The 24,540-nt window shown below is 37.2% G+C and overlaps 4 protein-coding genes and 1 long non-coding RNA gene across 6 annotated transcripts; 1 reads left to right on the forward strand and 4 right to left on the reverse strand.

Annotated features, from left to right (window-relative positions):
• Positions 1-209: 209 nt before the first annotated feature.
• LOC141843647 (uncharacterized) lies at positions 210-877 on the reverse strand. Its single transcript, XM_074731700.1, has one exon. It carries the CDS (start codon positions 820-822, stop codon positions 301-303), a length of 522 nt encoding a protein of 173 aa, XP_074587801.1. The 5' UTR covers positions 823-877; the 3' UTR covers positions 210-300.
• A 537-nt stretch (positions 878-1,414) lies between these two features.
• LOC141842978 (uncharacterized) lies at positions 1,415-12,770 on the reverse strand. Of its 2 annotated transcripts, XM_074730987.1 has the most exons (19): positions 12,554-12,770; positions 12,075-12,236; positions 11,755-11,982; positions 11,108-11,194; positions 10,872-10,961; positions 10,666-10,792; positions 10,428-10,528; positions 10,138-10,306; positions 9,460-9,581; positions 7,251-7,379; positions 7,051-7,149; positions 6,729-6,786; positions 6,570-6,645; positions 6,323-6,449; positions 4,372-4,529; positions 3,670-3,739; positions 3,376-3,570; positions 2,945-3,038; positions 1,415-2,366 (listed from the first exon to the last, which is right to left on the reverse strand). In XM_074730987.1, the coding sequence occupies exons 2-19, from the start codon at positions 12,147-12,149 to the stop codon at positions 1,600-1,602; spliced, it is 2,772 nt and encodes a 923-aa protein (XP_074587088.1). In that variant the 5' UTR covers positions 12,150-12,236; positions 12,554-12,770; the 3' UTR covers positions 1,415-1,599. The 2 variants fall into 2 exon arrangements, with proteins under 2 accessions (XP_074587088.1, XP_074587086.1); XM_074730985.1 differs by having other exon boundaries at positions 3,376-3,739.
• Positions 12,771-14,631: 1,861 nt separating this feature from the next.
• On the reverse strand, positions 14,632-15,980 carry LOC141843260 (uncharacterized). The gene is made up of 2 exons (XM_074731319.1): positions 15,834-15,980; positions 14,632-15,684 (listed from the first exon to the last, which is right to left on the reverse strand). The coding sequence occupies exon 2, from the start codon at positions 15,611-15,613 to the stop codon at positions 14,822-14,824; it is 792 nt and encodes a 263-aa protein (XP_074587420.1). The 5' UTR covers positions 15,614-15,684; positions 15,834-15,980; the 3' UTR covers positions 14,632-14,821.
• Positions 15,981-17,876: 1,896 nt separating this feature from the next.
• LOC141843261 (uncharacterized) lies at positions 17,877-19,925 on the forward strand. Its single transcript, XR_012603023.1, has 3 exons — positions 17,877-17,987; positions 19,493-19,557; positions 19,637-19,925. It is a non-coding gene; the product is annotated as an uncharacterized LOC141843261 (long non-coding RNA).
• Positions 19,926-22,266: 2,341 nt separating this feature from the next.
• Positions 22,267-23,598, reverse strand: LOC141843473 (uricase-like). The gene is made up of 4 exons (XM_074731527.1): positions 23,299-23,598; positions 23,127-23,219; positions 22,954-23,029; positions 22,267-22,433 (listed from the first exon to the last, which is right to left on the reverse strand). The coding sequence occupies exons 1-4, from the start codon at positions 23,494-23,496 to the stop codon at positions 22,267-22,269; spliced, it is 534 nt and encodes a 177-aa protein (XP_074587628.1). The 5' UTR covers positions 23,497-23,598.
• Between the last annotated feature and the right edge of the window lie 942 nt (positions 23,599-24,540).

Consider the following 24,540-nt stretch of genomic DNA (forward strand, 5'->3'; position numbering starts at 1 on the left):
TTGTCTGCATCACGACCCAAACCCTCAAATTGGGAAAGGGAAGTTTATAAATGGATATGAACGATAATCTGGCGTTTTCAATTCTCATCGTTTCCTTTTCTTTTACTTTTTTTTTTATTTATCAACATGGTTAACACAATTGAGGAGGTAAATTATAATTTTTTAAAACAGGAATTAGGGATTTTTTTTTAAATGTTAATTCCAGATCATAGAGAAATTAGGGATTTTTTTTATGCTACAAGATTCATCGAACATGTTGGGGGAAAGAAAGAACAGGCAAGATCATGAACGACGCTCTTCTTAACCTTCCGGCATCGCCATGACCTCCGCCAGCATGCCCGATGCCTCCTCCAATCTCCTCAGGGCCAGCACCATCTCCCCCTTCCTCCGCCGCTTCGCGTCGCCCCGCACCGCCACCGCTGCCATCCGCACTCTCTCCCTCGCCCCCACCGGCCGGCCCCCGATCGCCCTCCGCCGCCCCGCCGTCGCCGATTCCGCCGTGGACACGCACGACTCGGTGTCCGACTCCTCGTCGGCGACCACCACCGCCCCCCTTGCTACTGCGGCCGCGCCTCCGCCGCAGGATCCGCAGAGCGATCGGATCGGGCCGGTCGATCCGGTTCCGGAAAGGAGGCGGTCGTCGTCGAGCGCGCCGCAGCCCGTGCACGCGACCCGGCGGAGGTGGCGCGCCACCAGGAAGTTAGCGCCGTGAACGTGGGAGTCGCAGGGCCAGCAGAGATGCGCCGCGTCCGCCTCGCAGTGCACGGCGGCCGCGCCGCCGCAGAGCTCGCACGCCCTCCTCCGTCGCCGCGCCGCTTTCATCGGTCTCCCGTGGGTCGGACTCCCAAGAAACGCCGCCTTTTTATAAACGGGAACAGGTACATAAAGTTGGGTGAGATATTTAGAGGCGTTTATTATTAAATAATTGAATTTGTGGCCAAGGCATGAGATTAAGACGACGATGATGCGAATATATATATACGGGATTATTTTAGACGCAACCGCATATTTATTTTTATTTCGATTGAAAAATGGCGTGCTTATTCTTCGACACAATGTAGATTTTTTTGTGGCATGAACAATCTGCAACAGCACTTTCAGGTGAAGAAATAAAGATTTGATAAGAGGTCATCACGGTTAACAAACATAAATAAATTTTTAAAAAATAATTTTTTAAAAAAAAAAGAACACAGTCTAGAATACGTGTAGCGAAGTTATGCGTCCTAAATGTATGGACCAAATGATTGGATCGACAATGACTGACACACGTCCATTGCAGAGCAGCAGCAAGTAATGGCGATGCACACCTGTATGGCCCCAGTTCTGCGGCATTTGTGTGGCTGATGAAGCCAACAAATGGACGCCTGGTTAGTCACTGAAGAATGACAATTTCTATGGCACGAGAACAAAGTTGAGCCAATTATAGTTGTTCCAATAATTTTGTCATATTCTGTTTCAACATCACATGAACAAGAACTAAGAAATAAACTCTTTTGGCGTTTTTTGAGCCTTTCAAACGCTTAAATCATGCTTGATAGTATAAGAAAACCTTTCAGAAGTAGAGAGGGATATAGACAGAGTCTGAGCTAGGCTATTGGACTAGATAAGCTGCAGCTGCATATCGGGGCCTTTCTCCCCGAAGCTCGAAAACTCTTCGGGCAGGGGAATGTTCAACTCAGAACAAATTAACTGAACTATACTTCTTGTGACGCCATCTAGGGACATTTTGTTGACTGTGATAGCAATGGAAAAATTGTGCTCGATATCGCAGAATCCAGTAGACCCGCCGACTCCAGAGTGCCCAAAACTTGACAGGTTACAGGTTGTGGTGTAGAAATTCCGAAACCCAAGGCCAAATTTGCCATTTGGAACGACCAAATCAGAGTACTCGCCCAACCCCATGAAAGCATTATGGATCTTGGGATTGCTAAATATTCTGCCAATATTTTTCCAGTCTCCTCCTTCAGTATTGCCAATATTTGAACTTGGTGAATGCTTGTTTGCGCTAACAATCTCCTTGATTTTCCATTTCTTCTTAGACTGCTTGGCCGAAGGAAGTGTTGGGACATGGACATGGCGGCCGAGGAGAGGCTTGGACATGGATGAATGAGGTGGAGGAATCAATCCACCTGTTGCGAGAGAAGCATAGTAGCGAGCCAAGGCACGAGCAGAGCAATGCCCATTAGCAGCAGGGATTATGGCTCGTCGGATATTTAGTGTGTTGAATAGTAGGGGAAGAGTGGATGCAATCTCAGCTAAATTAACCTGCTGTAAGCTGGATGGCATGTCCTGCCTGCTTCTGATCTCAAGAAGATTTTGCAGCTCTTCTTTGTCGAGGGTTAGTGTAGCCAGCCGAGATTCCACACCTACAAAGAAATCATCCAAGGTTTTCGAACACTAGAACAAAGAGTGCAGACCAAACTGTTCAAACATTAATGAGAATGCTCGTCAACATCTTTAAAGAAAGAAATAATGAGGTTGACAAATTGCCCTAAACTCAAAAGCTTCTAGCTAGGGACAATTTTATGTTGTATCTTACACAACAAACTTGATGAAATATAGTAGTGTTTCAATCCTTTTTCCTTGATTGATTTTGAAACACTAACAACTACAGCTGATATTATTCAGAATTTCTTCACCTCTATCCTATATTCTCAAAACAGTCGTAGTATATCCAACTAATGTATTGAATGACTGGTGGGCTACCACCAATTACTTGAAAAGAGGTAAAGTGAGATAGTAAAGTGAGAACCATTTAATTTGAAAACAGGGTGAGAAATGAAATCCATTTATACATTGCTTGTTTTGAATTGTTTGAAAGTGCTCATTGTAATATCTACCCTTGTACCTTCATTAAAGATGTCAATATAAAGCTATCTATCAAATCAAGATTGAAATTTGGAGCATTAGCTACTTGGACTAGAAAAGCAGAGACTGAACGTACCAGGAGGAATACCGATATATAGTTCGCCTTCGATATTGAGAGGGTGGATTATAGCTTCTTCTAGAATGTCTTGAAACTTCTTCCCAGATGCACGCTGGTTACATGAAAGAAAATATTTGAATATCAGAGTACACACACACACAAATAATAATAATAAACTCAAACAACATTTGTAAGTAAACCATATCAAGCATAAAATATTTGCAAATATGCAGATATCAAGCTGTGCTAGTTATAATGTAGCTTATCTTTCTTTCATTACAGTAACATTTGCATGTTACAGAATACATCCCAATCCGTCTTTTAACTTACTGCTGATAGGCACTATTCAATATTCAACCAATATCACATGTGGCAACATAATGTTGCTTATTTTTGTAATATTAGAAGGTAAAAATTACATCGTTGTTGCATTGCAGTAAAGAGGATACCTCTATAACACCACCACAAAGCCATCCAAAGGACAAATAGTGGTATAGTTGCTGGGAACCAGGTTCTGTCTCGGGAACTGACCTAGCAATATGACGCAGAGACTCCTCCCAGTCGCACATTAGCAAAGGGTTGCTCCTCATAACATCAGACATAGCATTGTGCAAACCAGATGAGTGATTAAGAACATGATGAACCTGAAGTGAGAATAATAATAATGCATGGTGAAACCCATGTTTTAGCTCAAAAAAAAAAGAACAATATTCTTGGTGAATCACATGATTCTTTGTCCTTGCCTTTATATCCTTTTTGCTGCCGCTGAACTCTGGCCAGATATTTGCTATGGTTTCAGTGAGCTCGAGTTTTCTGGAGAAAAATCAACATTTATCAGAGCATCCATTACCCAAAAAATGTGTAGAATTAGATATATAGGAACAGAAATATCATCTAAATCCTATATGATATTGTTGTTTAATAAGTAATTTCTCACACTTAACAAAGAATTTGTATGATTCTTAAATGTACTTATCACTCAATTGCTTCACGAGAGGAATGCAAATATTTCCATATACGTAGGATTCATGTGACGGAAGTACTAGATAAAATCATCTACGATCCCATTGTCAAAGATATTCACAAATAAACTGATAACCATGTGCTGGAACATATATTAGTTTGTGAATCATAGTTAATGACAAGACCATGCAACTTGTTTCACAAAAATGTAAAATGGCTTAACCATAGTTTGAAATCGTAGGAGTCAGTAACTACTCAGCTATCTGTTGTGAAAGATATGAAGTTATTAGATGGTACTAAATCTCAAATAATCCTTGCAAGAACATGCAGGACACGCCCTCACTTCATTGCAATAGCCAATTAGCATTACCACCATCACTCACTAGTTCATCAGAATATCACCATCTCTGTCCATGCACAGTTAATGTTGTCGAACTACATAAAATGACCTTCAATTCAGATAATACTCAATAGTATCTTACCCCTTATCAGCAAGCCAATGTACCATTCCAGCAGTGATTCCTTTGGTTACTGAGAAAACTGGAAACAAAGTGTCTGGTTGAACAGGGCGAGGATCATATCTCCCTAGCACACCTGCGGCGGTATCTATTATAACCTTTCCATCTTTGTATGCACAAACCTGAAGATGTAAGAAAACAACACTCGGTAAACCAAGCAAAAATATGAAAGAAGAAACAGTGTTTTTTTAATAAACAAATCAACTGGCAGAAAGGAACATCTTTTAATCCTGTGAATCCAAGTTTCCAAATTCCAAACTACTTTTTCCTTAGAACTTGTAACTTCTTTTGGTCTTGACCATGAAGTGTACCTACACCTCATTGGATGTGAAACTATTCCTCGATCATATGGATTCAAATCATGACCTTTGGATGAATGTCCTCCAGGTTTAGTTCACTTATCAATGGACCAAGCAACCGTTGGTGTAGTGGAACTTGTACCGTGACAATTATGATATGCAGCTAATTCTCCTTTTAAGACATCCAATCTTGTAATCTCAAAAAAGATTTCTATGGTAGTTGCAATCTCTTGGTTCATATTATTCAACGTTAGTGTTTACCAAATGCAATTCTAAGACAGTTTAGGCCTTCACTCTGATCCCATTACCACCAGCAATCAAATGTCAACACCAACTACTTCCTCACTTGAATGACCAATTCAACATGTGTTAATCATTATAATATGTTATTTAACAATGAGATACTGCACTCCGCATTGATTTCCAGTTGCAATTTTCCAAATTAAGCTTCTTATAGCCAGAAGAGAAAAAAAAACTTCCTCTGGATTCATATGATGTTCAGACCAACATGCATGTTTGTCTCGGCTAACAATTGATGAAGACATTTTGAAAATTTAAACTTTTCTAGATTTACTTTTTTGTTTATTGCATTAACGCTAGAATGAATGCATTTGCTAAGTTAATACTTTTTATTATTCCTTTTATTTTGAGAGAAAAATCTATATATAGACATTAAGGTAAGAAATTGAATACATGATGTGTAATAAATTAAATTATTATTTGGTACTCTCTTCAGGAAATTCCCCTTTCTCCAAACAACCATAGAACAAAGGTGTTGGATCAATTCAACAATAGAATGAAGAGAATGAAATAGACTTTCAAGAGCTACCCTTTTTTAAATTAATCTTTATTTTCTTTCTTGTTCAAAATTGTTTAATTATTATAACCAAAACATAATTAGTATATTATAAGTCTATATTTTATTGTTACTTCTATCTGAGGAGCAAAAGCCTTAACTTAGATTTTCATTTAATTTAATATTTTATTTATTGCAATAAAGACAATGAGTCTATTCACTAAGCCAACATTTTATCATCATTCCTTTATTTTGGAACAAAAGCCTATTAAAAGATACAAGTGTAAGATATTCAACATGTAATGAATTGTATTAAATTACTATTCAGCATCTCCTCAAGGACATTTTCTTCACCTCTCTTTTCTTCCTTGTCACAAGTCACTGAGGCAACTTTTTGAAAATTAAAAGGTCTAAGTAACAAATGAATGTAATGAAGTTGCAATTTAAATATCATATATAATCAAACAAAAGCATTCTTCGATAAAACTCCTGAAAATCCATGGGCATAAACTTCAACAAAATGATATACAGAAAAGAGTTTGCCTAAAACTAATAAGAAATAAAATCAGATAACTAGAGAAGAAAAATACAAGAGTGAACTGAAGTTAAAACTATTAAAATGAGTTCTTAAAAATCTAAACCTAGAAATATTCTATGAATTCCACTTAAATATTCTATATTAAACATGGGAAAGAACGAAACACCAAAAAGTGTCTATAACTCAGCATGTATTCATTGTCAAATTATTTTATTAATCATATTAAAAGAGTCTATCGAGTTTTCTATCCAAACAGCAAAACATCAACTATGCCAAACCTACTTGTATTCCGAGTATTTTCTCGTTTCCAAGCTCAACCAGGAGCTGCCTCAACTTGGCCTCCACATTAGACTGAATTGGTGAATCATAAATCCATTGGCTATTTCTTGTTGGTCCACTGCTGATGCTTCTAATGCACACAAATATCACATAAAGTCGGTGAATTAAAAGATTAGTACAATGATTCAAATGTTTGAATAAGTCAAAAAAAGAAGAATGGCATTTGAGAAGTTGCAACCAAGATATTCACCCTACTAGTGTCGACTCAGCAAATGGTCTCATGATGTCAAAATAAACAACACGGACATCAAGTGTAGATGAAAGCCCTGAGAAAGTGAAATACTATCTCTGTAAAGCATTATATCATTACATTTAGATGTAAACATCGAAGAGAAATGTGCAAACAAACCTCGAAGAAGATTCACTACCCTCGCAAAAATGACTGCATCTCCTGGGAAAGCATCAACCTGGGAAAAAGTGATCATCTTAATTTTTAATAACATGAATGTGTAAGATTTTACAATTATCTAAATATGATATCTATTTATAAAGACTATTCACGTCTAACCTGTATAATATATTTAGTGAGTCAATGACCCTTAGAAGTATACATAATTTCCATAGCTACCATGCGTGAAAAAGCATACAATAATAATGCCAGCAGAATATCAAGGGACAAATTGAAAAGAATGTCTGCAAAGGAAGTAGCAAGAGCAGTTGCTAACACTTACAGGGTTAAAGCACTGGACTTCCTTTTTGTTCATTTTCATCTTTTCTTGAAGAACCTTCATGTTCTTCTCTCTTTGCTCAGCCAAAGTCTTTACGGTTTCCTAGATAGAAAGAATGTAAAAGATAATTTAAACCAGAATAATTAGTCTGACTTCCAAACTGGAAAAGGAAAGAATGCAAAACAAACAAAATTCATACTTACAAGTGCCTCACTTGCTGGTGTGGAAGTGCGAAAGAATACTGTTGCAATGTTCATTGCCTGCTCTGGCATATCAACACGCAGCTTAAGCCCCATTTCAGCAAAGGCTGCCAATAAAGCCACATGATCCCCCTGCCACAACACATGTTCATGCTCTAAAAAGAATGTCTTAACGATAACCAATAAACCTATAGCCTTCTTAGAGCCTTCAGAAGCAATTGCATAAAATCCCTACAAACATGATGGAAATCCTGATAAAGCAAGCTAAGTTGTAGAAATAGATGGATTTTATTTGAGAATAGAATTCTATATCAGATGATTTATAAACTTTCTCCATAGTTGGGATGAATTACATTAATAAGTCCTTCCCATTTGTGAGTTGATTCTCTATTATTCTAGCAGAAGTTGACAGTTAAACAAAATATAAGGTAGCCAAGTGAATTCAACCAAAGCCCAAAATTATATCTGGGCAATTTGTGTAAACTTTGCTAGATGAAGAAAGGAAATTAGACACAAAGGAATCCAAATTAATACAACACTACACGTTTTTCAGTTGTTTTGTGTTCATGGTGATTCACTTGTATGATTAGAATTTTTAAGTTGTCAATATTCTAAACATACTTCCTTTTAATTTTCTGGGAGGTTCACAAGGTTAATGAACATTAGAGAAAGTATCCAGTGACAATGTGGTTATTCCAATCAATGCTATTGCAGTAGGGCATGCATTGATGCATTAATATTGTACAGGAAGAGGAAGCAAGGAGGAAGCAAAAGCAGAGGTGCATTGGTCAAACTCTATGGTGTTTCTACAGCAGAAGCTGGAGAAGAAGGTGGTGGTGCATGGGCACTCACAGTTGTGGCATAATAACTAATTATCTTTCAATTGCTGCTGATTATACTTTGATCACTTGAAACTACTATAAGGGCGAGGTGGCATAGAGGCGACAGAGTGCGAGCCAATTAGGGTGGCAAAGGAGGAAAAGGAAGTTACAAGAGTTTAGGTTTTAGCATTCTTGCATAGATTTGGGTTAGTTAAGTAAAGATTCAAGTGGAGCAGCGAATTTGAGTAGGTTAAGCTGACCTAGACAACAACAACAACAACAACCAAGCCTTATCCCACTAAGTGGGGTCGGCTATATGGATCCTTCTACGCCATTGAGCTCTATCTCCTATTATATCATCATCTAAATTTAAATAAATTTTATCTTGTTTTATTGTTGCTAACCAAGTCTTTTTTGGTCTACCACGTCCTCGTTTAATGTGCGTATTTGTCATATTTTCACACCGCCTAACTGGAGCATTTGTCGGTCGTCTAAGTACATGTCCGTACCACCTTAAACGTGTCTCACGAAGTTTTTCCTCAATAGATGCAACTCCCACTTTCTCTCTAATGCTCTCATTTCTTATTCTGTCCATCTTCGTATGTCCACACATCCATCTTAACATCCTCATCTCCGCAACTCTCATCTTTTGCTCATGTGCTCGAGTCATAGCCCAACATTCAGCGCCATATAACATGGCAGGTCTAACTGCCGTTTTATAAAACTTTCCTTTAAGTTTTAGAGGCACTTTACGATCACATAAAACACCTGATGCCCTCCTCCACTTCAACCATCCTGTTTGTATTCTATGTAAGACATCTCTCTCTATCCCTCCATCAGCTTGCAAAAATGATCCTAAATATTTAAAACTCTCAGTTCCAGACAACTCATCATCTCCTAGTTTAATACTTGTCTCATTACGTTCAATATTGCTAAATTTAAATTTCATATATTCTGTCTTTACTCTACTAAGCCTAAAACCTTTCTCTTCTAGTGTTTCTCGCCAAGATTCTAATTTAGCATTTACTCCCTCACGTGTCTCATCTACCAATACAACATTATAAAATAATGTTAAGCTGACCTAGACAAAATTATAAAATAATGTTAGATGACACAAGTCATCATTTGGCTAGATATGGCTGGGGCAGTTAGCACAACCATTAAGAGCATTGAGTAAAAGAATGGAAGTTCTCAGTTAACAATAGCCTAATTTACCTTTTTCTGTTTCTACGTCCTGGACCAACAGTTATGTAAGAAATAGAAGTGAGAAAAGAAAGAGTCGACCACATCAGCTAAGCTGATGTTAGATGCAAATTATTACAAATGAGGCAAATAATTACATTCTAGATGTTAATAAGCTGAACTAAGAAGTTATGCATTATGCAATATACCTCAGCACATGCCAAAAACATTTTTGCCAGTGCTTGCTTCATAGACCTTGAAATTGACTTGGTTAGACCAAAATCAAGTAAAATAGGACGATGAGGAGGTTCTTTGCTTACAAGAAAATTTCCTGCAAATTTGGTCACCAATGAATTGCATATGAGGAAACTCTAATAGTTATATAATTAATGATTAGGACCTTTTAATTTAAAGGTAAAAAAATGAAATAAAAATTCACTTTAATGTAAGAAAAAAACAAAGAAATACTTACCTGGGTATAGTTTCCATATGAAAAATTTATGAAAATTTTAAATTTAAAGATGAGAAGTGACATCAACAACTGCCATTTTGGAATGATGGGCAAGGTGTGGTCAGAATGAACAAGGATTTTTATTTACTTGTTGCCAATTCCATGGCAGCTTAATGTGGAATTAGTGTTTTGCCTCTAAACCACCTTTCCTTGCAGGTCGTGGAATATGTTGATTTTGTCTTCTCCCAAACTAGCAGAGTCTAATACTTTATCCTAAAGTATGGGAACACGTTTGAACATTTCCATTCACAAAACACCAGTAGGTAAAATTGAACTGGTACAGTATCTGTGCTACCAGAAAAGTTTGGTTTCTTGTTCCTACTTCAGGATTCTAAGGAAAACAGGATATAACAAAAATAGAAACAAGCAAGTGTACCTGGATGAGGATCGCCATTGAAAAAGCCATCAACGTATATTTGATGAGCATAGGCACATGTAATTTCTTCAACAAGCTTCTGTTTGTTCACACCCAGTGCATTCAGTGATTCGACATCATTCAAGCGGATACCATCCATATATTGTAAAATGAGAACCTTCTCTGTTGACTGCTAGTATAAATTGGAAAACTACTCATGAAGTAAACTTTAAACTGGTAAAAAGTATTGCTACTGAAAAAGTTAGTTGACCGAGCAAAAAAAGTTGGAATCAAGTAATCAACTATTCCACCTGAATAACATCTGGGATCACCACATCAACCTTATCTGCAAATTTTAAAGGATCATTGTCACTTTTGACTCGTAAGTTTTTTGAAACTCTTCTAGTATTCTCTGCATAGAGAAAACAAGATTGTCAACAATCATGTCTAAAAGATTGCATTGATAAGGAAAGGGCAACTCTTAAAGGATTTTTTTTTTTGAGAATTAGAGTAAAATCAACTTCAAGATAACGATGATGACAAACTAACCTGCTTCATGATTGAAATCAAGTTCTTTAGGTGCCTCCTTGCACCACTCATCTATCATGGGGTTGAAGTCATATTGTGGTTCTGCCCATGCTATCCAGTCACTTATCCATTTTGCATTCTTTAGGTCCTGAAAATCAGTGCTGATAATTAAATGTCAGGATAACTTCAAATTTAGTTGAAGTTTTGTCAAGAGAAAAACTGCAGACCTCTAATATGACCTCTTTGATGCCCCTATGTTGAACTTTGACAACCACCTCCTGGCCATTTCTCAGAGTTGCACGATGAACTTGTGCTATCTGCAATTCAATACTTTTTGGACATTTTAATAAATAATTAACAAAAATGTAAATTGTGCATATCCTGTCAAGGAAAGATAAAAAGACATGATGTCAAGCAAAAAATTTCTAGGATCAATACTTTTATATTTGGTAATATGACTTACAGATGCAGTAGCAAGAGGTGCCTCTACGAACTGACAGAAAATGTCGCCCATATTTTTTCCAAGCTCCTTCTCTATAGTTTGACAGACCTACACAATGACAAACTTTTTTCAGTCATTAGTCATTAACGATAGTTACCCCCCCCCCCCCCCCCCCCGCGCGCCCGCTACACACATCAACTTTAAGAAAAGCAACAGTTTTATTGACTTGAACGATTTGCTAAGCAATTTTCTTTAATCCATGTAGACAAGAACGTTACGCATGCACATCTGTTTATGCAGTTCATATGCAAATATCCATGAACTGTGATATAAATACTCAATGAAGCATTAGACAGTGCAAAACAATCCTCAAGTGCAGCAAAACAGAATGGTCATCAACCAAATCGTATGTGTATTAATTGGAAATAAATCATTTCGGACCCACCTTCAACAGAATACAACAAAATACCGGTGAACAATTAAACCATCATCTAGACATTTTCATGATGCATTGTACATTCGACTATAATGGAGTCAGTTTGAGACAGAAAAGAATAAATTTGCATCTCCGTAATTGCACCTTAATTATCCTCAAAGCTCAATGATACCTCAGTAGCTGTAAATGCATAAATGGGGCATTCAAATTCACATTCAATTGGACAAACTACCTCTTCTAATCGCCGAGGAGGAAGAGAGTCCTGCAACTGTTTGAGAAGACATATATAAGGCTCTGGAAGAACATCTGCTCGGGTAGATAAATATTGACCCAGTTTTACCCACAGACCTTCCATCTCAATCATCAAATTAAGAACACGTCTAGCATTTCTTTCATGAGCTTTTTCCCATATAGCATTTGTTTTGGTTTTGCTAAGCCATTTAACTCTCTTCTGCACAGCCTGCAGTATTACAAAACCTCACTGATCTCTTCTCTAAACAATTGGACAAACAAAAAATTAATCACGCAAGCTATCTTAGTGGATAAGCACACCTTGTAGTCCAGGTAGATCACCAATGCTAAAGAGAATACTTTCATCCTCCGCTTCAAGATGTTTCCCCGTCCCATTAGGAGTTGCAAGACAAGATAGACGAGCAGATGATCTTGGTAGCTCTTAACCACAAACTCGTACGAATACCAAAGACTCTTGTACTTCTAGTAAACCAAATCATATAAAAAGCGTCAGTAAGTATATAGGTTCATTAATCAGCGAGCAAAGAACATCAAAATATGCGTTGGCGTTCATCACGATGAAATTTTTTTTCAGTCAAATTTGGGTCTTCTCAAGAACTATTCAAACCAGCATGTAATGAAGCTTTCTCGTGCATGTATATATTGATGAGACTACAGCAATCAAAGATCTAACAAAAACACAACCTGATCGAGTAAAGCCATGAATCAAAGGTAAAACCAGCAAGCATCTAAATACGCAGCGCATCAATTTCACGCTAAAGATCAACAAAATAACCAACCTCTAACCGATCCAAGCGCAGCAACTAGCCAAAAAAACTAAACCTCGCGAGAAACAAACGGAAGGTGCAAAACCCCAGCAGGTCCCCGGCAATCTGCGCCGAGAAACCACAATACGCCGTACAAAAAGCGAAAGCTTAGGACCGATCGCAGAGATTCTAGTCTTCGCCGAAAAGAATGGAGATTTGGAGGCGGAGACGCAGGGGATTTGAAGATTTCGGCTCCCGAAGGAAGAAGCACGGCGTTGCGCACAAATGGAGGAGGCCTTTGGCGGCACGCGTGGAATCCAGGCGGTTAATTGAAATCAACGAAATTAACACACGCTTCGCCGTCGGTTGGCACTCGGTCTGATCTCGTCCGTCCGCCGCTTCAGCTGGTCCCCGGTCGCACTTTTTCCACGTCCACATCATAATTTTGTCGATGACCCGAACTTACCAGCGATTGGCATCAGGAGCTGTCTCCTTTCGTCAAGTAAACGCGTGAGTAGAAATGTGAGTGATCGATCTCGAGTGAGAAATCTAGTTCAAAGTTTCATTCTGAAATAAATTACAACGTGGTTTCGATGACGTGTTATTTTCATTGCACACACTTAAGTGTTCCTTTGGGTGGTTCACCTGCTCACCAACCGAATACCATGGAGACGTGATAGTGGGCCCCAGAATTACTTTCAGGGGTTGATCGGTAGATCATGGAGTTAGAAATTTCGGCGAAATATGTGTATTTATGTACATAGTCACCCTCCATTCGTCCTCTCATTTTTTATTTTTATATCCTACTTTTATATTAAAAAAATAAAAGAGAATGAGCTCCCACCTTAAAAAAAAAAAAATGATATATCCAGTATCTTTTCATTACGATCTCTATTTGGAAGAAAATTTCTATAAATACGTCGTAGTTGGGGATCGAACCATGAGTGTCTGAGTGACAACTTAGATGTCTTACCGCGATACCATGGCCCCGGGGATAATGAGCTCCCACCTTAAAAAAAAAATGATAATCCCAGTAGCCACATCTCTGGGGATGGTCGGTCCGGTCCCACGGAAGTTTACCACCGACCATCAGGATAAATCGGGAAGCGCAAACGGCGGCCAATCCAGATGCCCAGCATCCTTTGATTGCGTTCTCCATTTGGAGGAAAATTTCTACAAATACGCCGTAGCTGGGGGTCGAACCGCGGGTCCCTGAGTTATAACTCGGATGTCCTACCGTTGCACCATTGCCCCGGGGACTAATGAGCTCCCACCTTAGATCCGTCCTTAGGTGGATCCTAGGATAGAATTAAATTGAGCTTTAAAATTCTTGAGAAAGGCTAACTTTTTATACTAAAAAAATAAACAAATTTGAAAAACGATATGATGTCCTATTTCATCCATAGAATAAATTTAAGAAGTATAGTAGTTTTTGATGCAGTGACTTAATATCATTAATAGTTTAATCAATGGATTCTGATTATTTGAAAATGTACTTTATTTCTAACAATCGCACCATATAATAAGACAGTTTTTTTTTCAAATAATCAAAGTTCAAAATTGACATAAACATACATACAACATCTGAACAACTAATGATGTTGAAACATCATATCAAGATTCTATCTCATTTTTTTAATTTATTTGATAGACAGAATGTGAGATCAAACAGTCCATCTCTAAATTAATCAGTGGAAACTAAATATCTTATATAAAAAAAATATTAATCCATTTGACTCGGTGGCTAACTTATAAGTTTGCTGTGAGCTATCTAGTCCAGTGATTTCTAAACGATTTTACTGAGTTTACTTACAAATTTATCTTATGATTTGTAAACTAAATCAATAATTATCATTTTCTTGATGAATATTAGAGTCTTATACTTTGGAAGGAATTAAAAATCAAGTCACTAATATAAATTATTAGCAATCAGTTGCTGTAGAAAATAAGTAAATTAGAGTCTTCAGTTTGTACTCATTCTCTGAATTTGACACAAAATAACATAGACAGAAATTAATGAAATAGAAGAAATTGAGGGTCTACTTGATGCAAAATTTGCACACTGACATTGAATATACAAGCAAACAAACTCATAATGTGCCAATGTTTTTATTGGTGTAAGCACCATATATAACAATATCCATTGTGGTACAATTAAAAAGAAATAGAATGCGAAGAGTTAAGAATCTTACTTACCCCCTTTTCTAGTGAATGATTGCAACCCTACAAAGAAGAGGTTCCATTTCTTCATAGCTTAGCACTACAACATAGGCAAAATAAAGAGGCTTTGGAGAATATATACTACGGACCCATGTTGTGCAGATTAAGCTGCATGTCTGGTCCTAATTTTCCAGATTCTGAAAATTCTTGAGGAAGGGGAATGTTCAGCTCAGAGCAAACCAGCTGAAGTATCCTCCTGGTGACACCACCAAGTGACATCCTGTTCACTGTGACTGCAATGGAAAAGTTGTGCTGAGTGTCACAGAATCCAGTGGAACCACCGATTCCAGAATGCCCGAAACTCCCACTTGGCGTATTGAATTTCCTGAAACCGAGCCCAAAGTCTCCGTCGGGAATGACCATGCTTGCGTAATCGCCTGTGCCCATGATAGCATCCTGAATCTTTGGGTTGTCAAACAGTCTTCTTACAATTTCTGAAGCAGCACCATTATCAGTGTCATTGGATGCAAGGCTACCTTGCGTGCTTTTAGTAGTAAATGAACAGCTGCCCTTGCTACAACTAACGCCAGGATCCATGTCTGTCTTTGCATTTTTCACCTTTTTTATGAGTACCTCGGAGTTATTTTTATCCTTGATATTAGATTTCTTCTTCTCTGGTGATCTGTCAGGGAGTAGTTGTGGAACATGGGTGTGGCTACCAAGGAGAGGTTTGGAAAGAGGTGAATGAGGTGGTGGAATGCATCCACCTGCAGCAAGGGCTGCATAATATCGCGCCAAGGCACGAGCAGAGCAATGCCCATTAGCTGCAGGAATGATAGATCGTCGAACATTTAAGGTGTTGAAGAAAGCGAGAAGGCCAGAAGCAACCTCAGCTAAACTAGCCTGCTGTAAAGTGAATGGCATATCTGGCATGGATTTGATCTGAAGCAATTGTTCTAGTTCTTCTTCATCGAGAGTGAGTGAAGCCAGCCGAGACTCCACACCTGAAAAGATCAGAAATTGATGGCTCTAAGTATGCAGAAAATTATAGAAGAACAAAACACGAAAAGGAAATTAAGGCTTTACCAGAAACAAAAAAAAATTGACACCAAGGTTACATTTTGTCAACAAATAATGGGAAGCTTGTCCATACCAGGAGGAATGCCAATATACAGTTCACCTTCAATGTTGAGAGGGCGAATAATAGCCTCTTCTAGCACATCTTGAAATTTCTTTCCAGATGCATGCTGTTTCAAATGAGCACTTAGTAAAGGATATGAATATTGAATATTATTTTCTTCAAAAAGAAGAACACAAAAATAGACCAATATATTGGGAACAATAAAGAAAATTACTGGTGTCTTATCCTAGGTAGTCTGCTCTATTTGTATCCGTATTCATTATTGTAATTTTACACTTTAGGTCTCTAAGCCCCATAATACACTCCTTAAGTTGGTTCAGATATAAACACGAGGGTTTGATTAGCAAATATATTAGCAATGGATAAAATTATTGGGGTTTCTTACTGAAGGTAGTCATATCTATATATGCCTATATTCATGATTGTAGTTTTCCACCCTATGCTATGTGGCATCAACAATTAAGTCCCCTAGGTCCATAATACACTACAAGATTCTTAGGGGTGTAATCAAACCAAGCCGCTCACGAGCTATTCGGATCTCGGTTCGAAAAAAAGTTCGTTCGAGTTCGTTCGATTACATTAACGAGCCGAGCTCGAGCTTGATTTCGAGCTCGAAAATATTATCGAGCCGAGCTCGAGCTTAATAGTATTTGGTTCGTGAGCTCGTGAACGTGTTTGTTAAGAGGCTCGCGAACGTGTTCGTTTAAAGGCTCGCGAACGTGTTCGTTAAGAGGCTCGCGAACGTGTGTAAGAGGCTCGCGAACGTGTTCGTTAAGAGGCTCGCGAACGTGTTCGTTTAAAGGCTTGCGATCGTGTTCGTTAAGAGGCTCACGAATGTGTTCGTTAATAGGCTTACGAACGTGTTCGTTAAGAAGCTCACGAACATGTTCGTTAGAAGGCTTGCAAACGTGTTCATTAAGAAACTCGTGTATATATATATATATATATATATATATATATATATATATATATATATATATATATATATATATATATATATTTATTTATTTATTTATTTATTTATATATATATATATATATCTTAATTTTAGATTAATTTAAAAATATTATTAATTGTTAACTTTAAATTATTCTAATTATATTTATTATTGATTTTTTAAATTATATATTTTATGTTTAAAAATTTAATCGATTCTTCTTTTTCTATATTGATCTCTTAAAAAAGTATATAAAGTCGATAAAATAGTGATTATTCTAGAGATACAAGATTGGAAAAGAATTGTGGAGAGAACAAGAACAAGTTCGAGAAATTAGAACAATGGGTAGAAAACTGCGACAACACCACCTCTAAAGTTTTTATCAAAAAAAATTTTATTCAATCAACCAAACTGGCCGTAACGTAAATGAATAAACATGCCTATAAATAGATCGTAAATTAAAATCCTAATTTGAAAAAGTTAAAAATATCAAAAAAATTTAAAAATAAAAATTACTATAAATAGTAAAAAATAAGTTTGAAATTACGGACGAAGCACTAAACGATATCAGATGGGCTCGAAAGTAGATCTGTACGGGGTTTACCCGGTACCAAATAAATGTCTCTGAAAGTTCGATTATCAACTGACCGAGTGACCGTGCCTCATTCTAATATCCGAGTCAAAACTTATGATTTGTTGAAGTTCGACTTCTTGTATCGAGTCACCTCGGCATCAATATGCTCTTACAAAGGGCATTCTTTTCCTCCCTCATGGTGATCTCCTTTGTTCGTACTTTTTACTCTTTCAAATAAGAATATAAAATTTTTTTAAATTTTAAATTTTTAATATTTTTAATATTTTTTATTTTTTACAGATTCAAGGTGATCATCTTAAATCTTAATTAAATTATAAAATAAAAAAATCCGTTTAATAATAAAAACCCCTGTTTATGATTTTAACTAAATCATAAAAGGAAAAATATTAAATATCCCGACTCCCGTTTAGTAAGAAAAGAGAAAAAAAGGAAAAAAAAAGTGAAAATCCCCGCGTCGATTGCAATTCCCATCCGCCCGCCTCGATTCCCACCCATCCGCGATTACTCGACGCCTCGACGGTCCGCCTCAAAAAACCCTAAAGAATCGCCGAGAGAAACGCCGTCCGCCTCGCCGTCCACCTCGCCGCCTCAAGAATCGCCGAGAATCGCCGAACTTCGCCGCAAGTGCACGACTGTGAGTGCACAAAATCAGTATTTTCATCAATTTTATTCATTTTAGCTCTTTTAAATTACTATAATTTCTTCCCTTTTGAGCCTCTTTGTGTCTCTTTACTGGCTTCAGTCAAGTCATTTTATGCATTATGTGCGTTTCAAATCTTGATGTGAATTTTGGTTGTATAGTAAGTGCCAATTTCATGCCTCTTGAGAGTCCATTTACGTGCATCAGAAGCTCCTAATTATCCGTTTTAGGTCAATCCCCATAGCACTAAACTAAAGATCTAGAGCTGTAGTGGGCGGAGTTGGGCGTGAAAATGTCATTTCATGGATCAAATAAAGATATAATGATTTAATGTAATTTCTGACTTCTGTTCTTGTCCTGGATTTCGTGGTAAATGTGCTTTCTTGTGCGTTCTGACACTGTTTTGACTTTTGATGTCCAGTAATTTAACTGATAATTGTAGTTGATCAAGTTGTTAAAATTACAGTAAAATAAACTCAAGTTATGATTGGCTCGAGCTCGAGCTCGAGCTCGAAAGCTTGCTTTTAATTCGAGCTTTTCGAGTCGAGCTCGAGCCTTGGATTAAATGATCGAGCCGAGTTCGAGCTCAAATTTACAAGCTCGATCGAGCTCGAGCTCGAGCCGAGCTAGCATAAAATGAGTCGAGCCGAGCTCGAGCCAAGGCTGGCTCGAGCTCGGCTCGACTCGTTTACAGCCCTAATCTGGAGTGTCCCCTTAGTTGAGACCTCCCTTTGTTGTGCTTACTGCTAAGTGCTTATCGATACTTTCAATCGATCAGCTATATATATATTCCATGCTTGAATACATAGTTCCATGTCATTCCTCATTTCGTGCTGCTTCTGTTTGAATACACAATTTCATAAATATCTGGTGTCAACTCTACATCTGCTACTCTCCCTCAACTGTACTTTTACAGATTTATCAATTATTGGTGCTTCAGTATTAATCATGTTCTGTTGTCCTGGACCTATTGATTCATCTGTGCAAAATGGGGGTCTCAAATCATGACGTGGATACGATTATGGGCTATGAAATAGACGTGCACTAACAAGTTTAAACCCAACAATTTCCTTGATATCTAAACTTTTGCAGCTATTTTTCACTTTAAGCTTGCCTCAAGATCTTATTCCATCACCATCTGGTCTTTTGATATATGATTTGATGTTGTACCGTCACTTTAGCCACTTGAAAGTACAGTTCATCAATCTGTTTTGTTGTATATTTATTGATGTCAAAATTATCTAGTAAAATTGTAGGCAATCTTGTTAAGCTAGCTTTTTGCCTTGTAAAATGCAGAAATCAGTAAAATTGTAGGCATCTAGTAAAATGGTTAGTTACGTTGTTGGTTCTATGTGATTATACTTATGAATCTTCTCTGGTATGGCTAAATCAATAATGTCGAAATAATTTATAAATTATTATTTACTTGCTACCATATGGTTTATATATTATTTTGTTCATGTTTAAATGTCTAATTTTTTGGTACTATGTATGTAAAGGAAAAATCAGAGATTAAAGAAATTCAATTGACTTAGATGCTGCTTTCATTATCATCCATCAAGAGGTATTGACAAAGTCATCATTTTATCTTATGATTTTATTGTAAGTTTGTTAGATGCATAACAATAACTTGTATTTTGCAGGTTTACTAGTCTGAAGAAATAAATTGTAGGGCATTGGATGAACTTACTTGAATGTACAAGTTAAATTGTTTGGTATCGTCCAGATTTGGCATGAACTTGATTCCTTTATGTTTGGATCTGAATTTGTGAATTTTACTGTTTGTTGTGATGAATGATTTATGATGGTTTTATGTTTCTTTGCTTGTAATTTTCATGTTATGTATGGTTAAGAACTATTAAGTGTGAAGGATATTTATGTGGCATGTGCTAACATTTTAAGTTGTTTAATGTTTTGTTAATTTGATGCTTATGACTTTGATTTTGATTTTATATGTTATGTATTTATTTTTACAAGTGATTTTCATGTTTTGTATGTAGTTGATTTTCATGTATTATAGGGGTTTTCACGAGCTCGAACTCGAGCTCGATTACGTGCTTAACGAGCTCGAATTCGAGCTCGATTATGTGCTTAACGAGCTCGAACTCGAGCTTGTTTATCGATCTCAAAATAATATGTTAACGAGCCGAGCTCGAACTAAGTTCGTTTAATTTTTAAACGAGCTATTTTCGAATCGAGCCCGAGCCGTTCGCGAACTATTTAATTTTGTTACGAGCCGAGCTCGAGCTTAAGCATTAAAGCTCGAATCGAACTCGAGCCGAGTTCGAGCCTAGAGAAAAATCAAACGAGCCGAGCTCGAGCCTCTTACTGTTTGGCTTGGCTCGGCTCGATTACACCCCTATTCTTGAGTATATCTCTAAATATGTTATGTTTGTTGATCCTTTTACTAAGTCATTAACTAAAAAATCATTTCAAGGACATGTGAAGTTTTTGAGATTTCGTAGAATGTAATGTATTGTAAAGACAATCAGATATTATAAAATGTTTGATTATGAAATATCATGATCTATTCAGTGTATACATCATTATTAAATTTAGATAAAGTCTCGGTGAAAATATTGACGGATTAAAATTGGTCCTTTCACATGGACAATTATCTCTATTTATTAAGTGTAAATAGAGGTAAGATCATTATTTATCGGACAGCTAATGAAGTTCTGAATGGAGATATACCTGTAAGCTGGGATAAACTTGACAGTTGTATCAAGATGAGATCATTTGTAAATTGGTAATAATCGAAGTAAATATACCAATCATTTACTAAATCTACTGGAAGCCAGATTAGAATTCATGAGTTGAATTCAGGATTAGTCATTGGGTGATCAAAATTTATATGATGTTAAATTTGTGAAAAATATATGTTTTTTATTAGTAAAGAGAATAACTTCGTAGCATGTGATTTATAATACATGTGTTATAACGACAATAAAAGTAGGAGGAGAATGAATCTCTACTTCTCTACTATGTGAGACTTTTGAGATTATAAGATAATCTCATTTTTTACCCTTAATGACTTTTTAATTGCCTACTTGAAATTTTAATCAATGTCTGCCACTTTAGCATGTATCCTAATGGCTATGGATGATTCGATTTATGGAACATAACTAAAAAAGTGACTGATTAAAATGAATAGATTTTAGTTAATAAGGAAGATTATAATTAACTTACGTATTTTTTATTTATTCACTGGTTGACCAATTACATTTTTAGTTTAGTACTAAAAATATATAATTGTGAATAATGATAATGATTGGAGATATTAAACATGTTCTTGACATAATAATCATTATGAGGGATTAGAGATGTTTATATTGATGTAAATGATATAATCTGGGATAAATGCAAGATACAAATTTCTCCAATTTGTCTTGAATAACAACTATGTAAAGTGTGACAAGTTTCTTAGCATTAATCACTCAGTATGTTTTTTATCGCACAAATTATTTTTCCTTAAGTATGAATTGAATGTTCTTATTTGATCTTTGTGGCTTGATTTGGACGAGTAAGAGATGTTGGACTTAGGAACTACAGGAGATGTGCAGTTAGATAACTTCCTATTAGTGGAAGGCAACTGCGCCTTGCAGTTGGATGGCAACTACACCTTGGAGTTGGATAACTTCCCATTTAATGGAAGCAATGTTTTATCTTTCCACATCATATATATACATCCAAGTCAACAAAGGCGGATGATGAAAAAGAGAGAGAGCATAAAGGAACATCAATCGTGAGGAATTTGACTTATGAATAGAAGAAGGTGATTCATTGTAATCATCTTTTAAACAACAGATACAAAGAGCAAGAAGGGACACTATTCTTAGTGAGTTTTTATTTGTGCAACTGTTCAATTTTTTTATTCAACATGTTCTTCCTCTCAATTTCATCCAAGTAAACAAGATGGGTTGTCATATCAAGTGTACCAGAGAGGAACATCACGCAATTAAGCTGGCTGGTCTCATCTCCAACTTCAATTGAGTTAACAATCACCCATTCAGGTCTTCTGATGTATTTTCCATTTGTAAGCGTACAATCTCAGCTTCTAACTATATTTGTTCACATTTTCTATAAAGTCGGTCATTTTCATGCCATACACATTAAACGAAATTGAACAAGAGAAGAAAAAAGGTCGGCTTTCAAGCATATTGATGTAGCGTTGTTCAATGGGTAGATCAACTTGTTTCATTTGTAGAATTTTGTTATACTTAGAGAATAAATATCACAAAATGAACACAACAATGAAAGAAGAGGATGACAACTATAATGGAAAGAAGATAAGCAACTCAACAGCTGGAACCTGCCAATAAGAAAATACCTGTGTAGTTTTCAGCAGTGCAAGCCCTTCAATTCCAGAAGTTATACTCAGAGTCCCATATTTTTCAACTTTGACTTCTGTTGTATGTTTCTCTGAGCCAAGTCTGAAACCTGATGGAAAAAGAATCCAGTAAAAAAGAAGAAAAACTGTAATAATAATAGTTGCAAAAAGCGATTTTCATAAAGAAAACAAAAAGATTTGCCGGCTAGAAACAAATCAATATACCGGCATAGTTACAAACACATGGTTTCATCTAAATCAGTTCATGTGGATTGATATTTATATTATCAATAGAATGTTAAGAACACGAAGTGTAGCTTGTAGATCTGTGTTCTGTCCCTTTTTTTTTTTTTTTTGTGCTTTCCATGTGCTTTCTGACAACCATGCTAAACCCAATAAACAATATGATTATGAGAGTCTGAGATTAGAAACCATTTGATTAAGAATACAAACTTGATTCAGTGTAAGCCATTTAGCTCTATCCAATCTTCACGAAAAGACTCATTCCCTATCTATATGGAGAATGAATGAGAAATTCGAAAATGAAAAGACAAATACCAAGATCCTCCAAATTGGGAGCAACGCGAAGAGAAACAGTCAAAGATGAGATTGTGACATGAACAAGCTAACCATGAGAGTGCGATCGGCCGTCAATGTCCACCCGCTCCCATGGCTTCTCAACTATATCGATCACAGCTGCGCTAACCTACACAAGATACAGAAAAAGGACCGCTACTTTCCCCAAGAAGAATCGTAACACGAGAAATCAGAACAGACGTCAGAGAGGGAAAACGCCATTTTACCTGAGGATAGTATGAGGCGAAGTGCCTCCCAAGAAGAATGGCGAAGCCCTCCATGGAAATGACTTCCGTGCACTCTTTCGCCTTCGCATATACCTAACGTCTCGCACAAAAGGAACAACTCGAACCCAAAACATAAAGCTATCACCAAATCGAAACCCAACAACAATCTCACAGTGTTTTTAATGGAATCGGTGGCGACGATGGCGGAGTTGTCGCCGGAGGTGTAGGCAGGGAGACAATCGGAGAAGAGGCTGACGGCCACGTTCCACTCGACGAACACATCGCCGTCGCCGCCGACGTTCTTCCAGACCCTGGCAACCCTGACCCTGCTCTTACCGTGCTTCTGATCGATCTTGAAACCTTCCGCCATGACCAATTTGCCCTCGTCTCATCGCTCTTTGATCAATTTATAGAGGCGGAAGGGGATCACTCCCATCAGAGCCGTCAAACGGCAAACCCACGGCGGGGCGGCCCGTCAGAGATCCTGTGGGCAGGCCAGAAAACCGACAGGACGATCGCCCAACAACTCGATCAAAAAATAAAAATAGATTAAATATATTAAAATTTTTAATTTTAAATGAAATTGATCTTAACTTTTTATTTTAGATTGTAATATAAATTGATTAAGTTTGTTAATTTATTAAATTTTTTATTTTAAACTTAAATTTAAAAAAATAAATTTTTTCAATCTACGAATCAATTCAAATCCATCGCAGGTCGATCCATACGGATCGCAAGGTTAAACAGATTAGTCCACCTGAATTCATTTTAAAATAAATTGATAAAATTTTAATTCATTTAAATTATTTGACGGAACCAATAAACCTGACAGATCTAACCAAATCAATGACTCTTGTTCCTGTTCAGATCCGCTCTTGGATGCGCCTGACTCTTTTCAACATCAAGCCCGAACGAAGTCTGGAGATGAAGGAGCTGTGAAGAAGATGGAACCTGCACTCGCAACAATCGTGAGAAGGAAGGTCAGGGGTTGTTCTGGCATGACCACTCCGATGCTTAAGTCAGTTCGTGAAGGAGGAGGAAGATGGCGAACAGAAAGTAAGGAGAAAGTCGAAATGGTGAGAATGCATACCTTCCTCCTCTATGGGACCAATATATGAGTCTGGGGAGTCACGTCACCTCGTGGGTATGGTGAAGGTCCCATCATTGTTATGGACTTGTTAGAGAGCATGGGATATTCAGAGTATGTGTTCCATCGTTGACTTGTATCTGAGGAGTCATATCACGTACATCTGTCAGAGCATTACCATGATTGGTTGTAGAGATGTCAGGGGGACCTTCATCGTAAGCAAAGGTGGAACCGCCACCTTAGCGGCCCCCTGGTCCCGGCCCTACAAGTGTCCAGAGGGGGTAAATCACGGACGGCCATTTTGGCCTTTTTCTCATCATGGCTAGC

The sequence above is a fragment of the Curcuma longa genome, chromosome 12, assembly GCF_044706935.1.
Source record: "Curcuma longa cultivar G26 ecotype Majalengka, Jawa Barat chromosome 12, ITB_CL_G26_1.1, whole genome shotgun sequence".
NCBI classification, from domain to species: Eukaryota; Viridiplantae; Streptophyta; class Magnoliopsida; order Zingiberales; family Zingiberaceae; genus Curcuma; species Curcuma longa.

Coding starts and splice junctions, on each gene's coding strand:
- LOC141843647 (XM_074731700.1), bottom strand. CDS start 822: ATGAAAGCGGCGCGGCGACGGAGGAGGGCGTGCGAGCTCTGCGGCGGC.
- LOC141843473 (XM_074731527.1), bottom strand. CDS start 23,496: ATGGCGGAAGGTTTCAAGATCGATCAGAAGCACGGTAAGAGCAGGGTC. Junction 23,220..23,298: donor CCGATTCCATTAAAAACACT/GTGAGATTGTTG, acceptor GCGAGACGTTAG/GTATATGCGAAGGCGAAAGA. Junction 23,030..23,126: donor TCGCCTCATACTATCCTCAG/GTAAAATGGCGT, acceptor TATCTTGTGTAG/GTTAGCGCAGCTGTGATCGA.
- LOC141843260 (XM_074731319.1), bottom strand. CDS start 15,613: ATGCCAGATATGCCATTCACTTTACAGCAGGCTAGTTTAGCTGAGGTT.
- LOC141842978 (XM_074730985.1), bottom strand. CDS start 12,149: ATGGGACGGGGAAACATCTTGAAGCGGAGGATGAAAGTATTCTCTTTA. Junction 11,195..11,754: donor CTCCTCGGCGATTAGAAGAG/GTAGTTTGTCCA, acceptor GTCATTGTGTAG/GTCTGTCAAACTATAGAGAA. Junction 9,582..10,137: donor CAATGGCGATCCTCATCCAG/GTACACTTGCTT, acceptor CCAAATTTGCAG/GAAATTTTCTTGTAAGCAAA.